Source organism: Nansenia antarctica (assembly GCF_963989245.1).
Source record: "Nansenia antarctica genome assembly, chromosome: 2".
NCBI lineage: Eukaryota > Metazoa > Chordata > Actinopteri > Argentiniformes > Microstomatidae > Nansenia > Nansenia antarctica.
Genome location: NC_137675.1, coordinates 55,068,933 through 55,076,452, shown reverse-complemented (window position 1 = coordinate 55,076,452; position 7,520 = coordinate 55,068,933). Strand labels below are relative to the sequence as shown.

The 7,520-nt window shown below is 45.1% G+C and overlaps 1 protein-coding gene across 1 annotated transcript; it reads left to right on the top strand.

Moving 5' to 3' along the window:
• Positions 1–3,511: 3,511 nt before the first annotated feature.
• LOC308151980 (GTP-binding protein Rhes-like) lies at positions 3,512–4,141 on the top strand (the record flags this gene model as incomplete). Its single annotated transcript, XM_080524884.1, has 1 exon — positions 3,512–4,141. The coding sequence occupies one exon, from the start codon at positions 3,512–3,514 to the stop codon at positions 4,139–4,141; it is 630 nt and encodes a 209-aa protein (XP_080381010.1).
• Positions 4,142–7,520: the final 3,379 nt, after the last annotated feature.

Sequence of the window (7,520 nt, the reverse complement as noted above, 5' to 3'; positions counted from 1 at the left end):
GTGGATGCTCAGCTGTCCCTTCAATAAAGCAAAATGTCTTAATAGTTCTCCCCCATCCCAGCCATAAAGAAGCTAAAGGCCACTGGGCAACAACTCAATGTAAGTAAGTAAGTAAAATGTATTTGTATAGCACCTTTCCCAGACCAAGGGTCCCAAAGTGCTTTACATATAGAGAACATAATAAAGAAGAAACATAATAAAACATAATAAAAGAGCGGTCATTGCAGGTTAAAATAGGCAAACAGGTGAAAATAAGAACAAGTAACAGACAACAGGAGTACAACAATATCAGCCGGACACGTAAAGACAGGCTTTTGGGGCTATCCAAAAGCCTGTCTATACAAGACAGTCTTTAGCCGTTTTTTAAAAGCCTCGACCGTGACCGCCAATCTAAGATCCAAGAGAAGAGCATTCCAAAGCCTGGGAGCCACGGTTTAGAATGCCCTATCACCCTTGGTTTTCAATCTGGCACGGGGGACAACCAACAAACCCTGGTCAGAGGACCTGAGAGACCTACTGGGGCTGTAAGGACGCAGTAGGTCACAGATGTAAGCAGGTGCCTGACCATGGAGGGCTCTGTAGGTGATGACCAGAACCTTGAAATGAATTCTATATTTGATGGGGAGCCAGTGTAGGGATTCTAAGATGGAAGTGATATGACATGACTTTCTGGACCTAATGTGGGGCGTAGAAAGAGCATAGCAACACGTTCACATACTAGAGCTAGGACTGGGTTCAACCTCACAGCCAAGAAACGTGTCAAACTGAAGCGCTTGTTTGAAAGTCAAACTTGGAAACTTGAAAAGACCTACAGCAGTCTTTCTTACACGAATACCAGGTCATTACAATGGTATTAGAAAAGGACAGTGCCCACATTCTAATAACCTTTCATTACCTCATCTCTATAAAGTTACTGGACATTCCGAGACTTCAGAACTTAAGGCACGATAATTCAATAATCGAATGATGAAATGAGACCCGCGAATCAGACACACATCCCTGCTCAGAGAACCAAAGACACACACACCCATGGCGACATGTGAGGAAAAACAGCACATGCACACAGTGACAGACTGAAGCCATCCAAAGTGGATCAGAACAAGACATTGTAATGAGGCCCTTTCAACGGAGTAATTGAGATTGAGATGGGAGTGAGTAGACCCACCCACGCGCTAGACTGCCAGCCCTCCAGGGTGCACGGGTCTTCTGAGAGAGAGAGAGAGAGAGAGAGAACTTAAACGGAGAGGAGAGAGGCTACAATGCCAGCAGGTGTAGCATGGGGAAGGTGCCCATTAAGACAATGCCACTCTCTCTCTCTCTCTCTCTCGCTGCGCAACACACTGAGTGTAATTAATCCAAATGGCCATTAATGGGTTTAAAGAGAGGCATGAGAAGCCACGAGAAGCCACGAGAGCGCACTGAGAGACAGTGTCCTACGCCACTCGAGGTAATTACCTGGCATGTGAGCTTGGCTCTGGGATACCCATATCCGAGGCTTGCCCGAGATGAAGAGCTACCCTAGTGAGGATCTGAGTCATGCTAAGGACTCTACTGCATGGGAAACTCTCACTCCAACCTACCATGACACACAAAGGAGGGCAAGCTAGCTCCGTAACAGTGCAACAATGAAGTCATAATAATAAGAATCATTTTCTTTATGATGACTGATGGATAGATGATTCACTTACTTAGACAAATGTTTTTGTTGTAAGTCGCTTTGGATGAAAAGCATAAATGTAATAAAAAAACAATAACATACGGTAACATGTTAGCATGTAAACATTAAAGAAAATTAGCTCTGAGCTATATCTGGCGCAATATATGTATTGTGCATTGTCCCTGTCGAATAAACTAATAAACAAACAAACAAACAGCAGAAACACAACAACAACTCCTCATACAGTATTTCACTTCCTTTTGAGCCTCCACTTCATGTGTTACGATAACCTAGGAAGCATGGGGACAATCCCCCGTGGTAGGAATCCATGCATATCTAGCAGCGGTCTCTTATAGATCAGATGCCATCTTCTCATGGACTGTGACACAGTATTGGCATGTCCCCCCCTCGACTGTGCAGTGGCGTTTGAGACGAGTCAAACGTGCTGACCTTTTAGGACCGGCACGGGTCACAGAGTGATGAGCAGCAAATGAGTGATTCCTATGAGAGGTGGGGGGACGGGGGATGGAGGGGGGGGAACGACGACAAATATCGGCAGGTGCTGAGCTCACACGGCCCAGATAGACTGGATATAGAATATAGAGAGGATAAAGGGGGAAAGGTTAGCTCTCTCCTCTGGGAAGCGTAGAACCGCTATATACAGTAGTAAGGTTGGAGCACGTGAAGCCTCGCATATGGACTGAACAGATGATGAAGAATGGGGAAGAGAGGGACAGAAGAATGGGGAAGAAGCCTGACAACAGCTCTATACCAAGGATTTATTAGACCTTCAGCGAGGTGTAAATACCATAGGTCTCCACGGGTACAGCATGTTCTTAACAGTATGGTATTTCATATCAATGGGTTAGTTTGTTATGATGCGGCACCAGCCAGCCAGCACAAGGTTATTGGTAAGTATCACACATTGTACAACACACAAATGAACACACACACACCACATTGTAAGCTCAGTTCTGTGCGCGGTTTCTTCGTCAGCGCTTTTAATTCTGAGCGTCTGCATTAAAAGTTGAGCTTTTCATAAACTGGCTTGAGTGTTATGTCAGTAATGAGTGGTTATTGGTTAACTACCTCCACTTCATGGTCAGTGTGAGGTTGTAGTAGAAGGTCATAAAAAATACTGTACTACTAAACATATAAAGCACAATTAGCCCCTTTTCATTTCGACTACATGTATTCTATACGGCCACTAAAGACAAACATCCTGTGTAAATTAGAACACTGCTATCCTTCCAACAGATAAAGCAGCTAGAACACTCTATTTTTATGACAATGGTCTTATCAGCAAATACAGTCAAGGGTATATACCTGAGAATTAATCTTAATGCAAACAAGGCAGTCTCCTTGCACACACAGTGTGCAGTGCGCTCCTATCCATCACCTCCCCCGGAGCTCTCGCTCAATTCCTTTTAATTCATTTGCATGAGCCCTTTTCATTGGCTGCTGCGAGTTCCCCCAAAGAGACTCTTCCCTCTCCCGATTGGCTGGGAGCCAGAGAGGGCATTGTGTCTGTGTGATTGAAAAACCCATAAATAGGAAGCACGGGCAGGCAGACTTCCACAGATACACCTGCTATCTAACGCAGAGTGCTCCAAGCTTACCACACTAGCCCTCTCCGCACGCTCCAGCACCACACTCCTGCAAGCTGCAGCAGCAGCAGAGCTCTCCAACTTCTCCATCGTCTAAAAAGTGCCAAAAGACTTTACTAGACTCTACATCAACAGCAGGTCGAACCGTTGCCGGTCTTCAACCAGGGAAAAAAGGAAGAAGATCCACAAGAAGAAGAAGAGAGCCCACGACTCAGTCGCTGAGGAAGACAGTGAAGACAGTGGAAGAATGTCTCTGGAAGTGAAGGAGAAGACGGAGGTGCGTCTGGTGTTCCTGGGCGCCGCCGGGGTGGGAAAGACGGCTCTGATCCGCCGCTTCCTGCTGGACACCTTCGAGCCCAAGCACCGGCGCACCGTGGAGGAGCTGCACAGCAAGGAGTACGAGGTGGGCGGGGTCAAGGTCACCATCCACATCATGGACACCAGCGGCAGCTACTCCTTCCCCGCCATGCGCAAGCTCTCCATCCAGAACAGCGACGCCTTCGCCCTGGTCTACGCCGTGGACGACCCCGCCTCGCTGGAGGCCGTCAAGAGCCTGCGGGAGGAGATCCTGGAGGTCAAGGAGGACAAGTTCACACCCATCGTGGTGGTGGGCAACAAGACGGACCGGCGGGGCGCCGAGCGCCGGGTGTCCGGGGAGGACGTGCTGGCCACCGTGGAGCAGGACTGGAACAACAGCTTCCTGGAGGCCTCGGCCAAGGACAACGACAACGTGATCGAGGTGTTCCGAGAGCTGCTCCAGCAGGCCCACCTGCCCAGCCGGCTGAGCCCCGCCCTGAGGAGACGCCGGGAGACCTTCCCCAAGGACGGCAACAACCGGCCCCCCATGAACAAGGCCAACAGCTGCATCATCTCCTAAATGCTGAGATGGGGGCTGGAGGGGTCCGGGAAGAGAAGGAGGGATTGACAGAGAGAGAGAGAGAGAGAGAGAGAGGGAGAGAGAGACCAAGGGTCAGAAAGACTGGTGGGATGGGGGTAGAGGCTGGTTCTGTGTCACAGACACAGTGTTAAATGCTCCTCCTGCTGCTGCTGCTGCTGCTGCTAAAGACTAAGTTGGGGTTTGTCACCACTTCAGTCGGCCGTCAAGCCTAACTATCACCACCATGTTATCTCCACTAAAGTAGAGCAGGAGAGAGACACTGACTGTGGTGAAGGAGCAGACACTGAATGAAGATGATAAATGCCACCCCACGGAGACGACGGAGCCGAGGAGAGCCCTGAACTAGTGTGTCGGACAGTGAAATTAGTGAAGTGCGAGGACGCTAAACGACGTAAATGCCATTGTCTGTCATTTTTAAAATATTTACAGTGACAGTGCATAAGTGGCAATGAGTTTCCTACTACAGTATTTGACAGTTGTAGTCAATTGTGCGCAGGCTGAATGTAAAGTATATGAGTCATAAAATGTACGGTATTGCTGCACACTACACATCAGAGCTTTTGTGAGAAGTGAGAAATGCATACCATTAAAAGAAGATTGGACATATCTTTATGTTTGCTTAGCATACCAAATTGTTGCTTGGCAATATTCATATGCACTTTTGAGTTATAATAACATTATTTTGCTGTGATATTTCTGTTTTTAAGTTTTGCTAAATGTGATCATAATGGACATTTGAAGTGTATATATGTTTTGGTAAATACATCCTTGAGATTATGGAGAATTAAAATGATTGCTATTCACCTTGCAGTATCAGTATAAACAATATGTGATTGTTTTATTACTTATTGTAAATAACGTTCATTCATGGAAAATAAAATACTATTACTCACAATCATTAATGGTGGCCTCATCTGTTATGCAACAGACACACATAATTTGATTCATAATTAGGAGCTGGTATTAAAGCGCGCAATTATCACATTTAAAGCATGCAAAAATCACTAACATCTTCACTCCAAGCTCATTAAGGCCAAACACATACATGTTTAAAGCCTCAGCCAATGTCTCTCCAGACCAATTCTGTAGGTAATACACAGATTTACTCTGAAATGTGTTTAATAGAAATATGAGGTATATTTCTACCCATTCAAAACACTACAAACACACCCTGTTTAACGATGAATTGAGAATCAAGGACCCCAATTGAAATAAGCCAGTGGCTTTCTTGGGTTTTTATCCTGTTAGTTGACCTTGTATGTAATATGTACTTTCATGTACCTACTTCTGCAAATCTTCTAATAAAGTTTTCAATCAATCAAAAAAAAAAACATGGTGATCTCGGGAGGACATCTCTGCTATCTGTTGTAGTTTTTGACTGTCTCACACTGCCCTCTAGTGGTATCTCATAAACATTGCTAGCCTTTATCACAAACAATGGTATGCATGGTCACTGGGCAGGCACAATACATACTGCACAGTACGTGCCCAAAGTCTATGGGGAAACGAGTTAAGAAACAAGATAACCTAGGGATGTAAAACTATCTCACACAGGAAAACCTCACACACTGTGTCAGACAAAAGACCATTGTCTGTCAGTGCTGCAGAGCAGGATGTTAACTTGTTCCTCCAATGCTCATACCATTGATAGGACCAGTGACGAAAAAAACACATTCTGAAGGGAACCTGGCTCTTGTTCCGTATAAAAAAAGGCTTGAGTTTGACATTCTCTCTCAAAACGAGTTCTAGCTATTTATATTTATATTGCAATAGCACCCACACGATACACAATGTCTGGATACAGAATGTCAGATTCAGCATCTGAGACTTATGAAAGAGTAACGTCTCCATGGTAACAATCTCTCTCCCTCAAGTTTATAAAAGTGAATGAACAGATGTGGCGTTTGTTGTTTGTCTGCTACAGCATTAAGGCTTATTTACCCACTTAGAGCACAAGCACATGGCCTCCAGAACACAACACACACACACACACACACACACACACACACACACACACACACTCACACACGCACAAACAGTTTCCCCTTTCCAGACGAGCACAGAGACAAGCTTCATTGTCTCCACCACTCAGACAAGGAAGTGACATACAGTATGATCGGCGGCTCTCTAGTTCCTCTTTACGTCCTGTTAAAACACACAGAGCCTTCTCTCCCTCTGCCATGCCCACTTCACACACTCACCTGGCTCTCCCAGGGACAGGGACAGAGGCCTACACTGAGGAGGTGAGTACCACTCTTACCACCCTCCTGGAGGGAGCTTTCACTTCAAGAACAATGTAGAACAGGTTTGGAGTACAGAGTACATTTTCAGAGACTGTATATTCAACATAATGATTTTGCAATGCTGAGATGAAGTGATGTACTGTCATACCATGTCTCTCCCTACCAACATGTCTATTACTGCTGCTACTACTACCGGCGTTTCTCTGCCTGTCTCTGCCCCTAGACTTGGTCTAAGCTCCTCAGTGGTGGATAGAAACCTGAGAAGTTTGGAACAAGTAAAGGGTCCCTGACTCCATCTGAGTCATCTCTGTGTCTTTAACATGACTACACTGTGTAACTGTACTGGGTTGTATTGGCAGAGATACTTCAATAAACAAACTTGAAAAATCAGAACTAAAGCATAAATGTCCTCTGATCAAAACATGTACCACACTAGAATTGTTTTCTGAATGTGTTTTTCTTACTTGTAATGCTAGTGAACATGTTCAGAATGCACTTACAGTAAACGTGGGGAAGTGTTGATCTTATCACGGAGCGATATCCCTGGGATCCACAGCGCCTCAGAGGCAGTTGTCTTTGTTTCACTAGACAAGCAACACTGAAGTGACAAGAGGAATTAAATGTGTTTATCTGACGAAAGATTTATGGATGAGAACTTCTGCTTAAATCTATTGTAAACTTTATCGTGAGGGAAGTATTCATGGTGAGAAACAGGATATGCTGCGTACAGTATGACATATGAGACCCTAGACTCTACAGCATCCAAGTCTAAACAAAAGCTCATCCATCAATCTGTCACTCCCCTGACAAAAGCCTAAGAGACCCTAAGAAAACTCAACAACTGATGCATTCATTTAAAAACAAGAGAAGACATATTCCATACAAGGTAAACTCATTGTTTATCATCATTTATCATACCGTACCATGACCATCAGTCATGCAGGGGGGAATAAAATAGACAAGACATAAATCTAGCCAACGTTTTTTATTTTCTGTTCCGAAATGAAAATGCTGCACAGACCAACAACAGAGGTTTACATACACCCACCTACAGTGTTCGGCCAGACCGGGAGCAGACATGGGGATTAAGAGATCAATGTGTGACTGGAAGACGT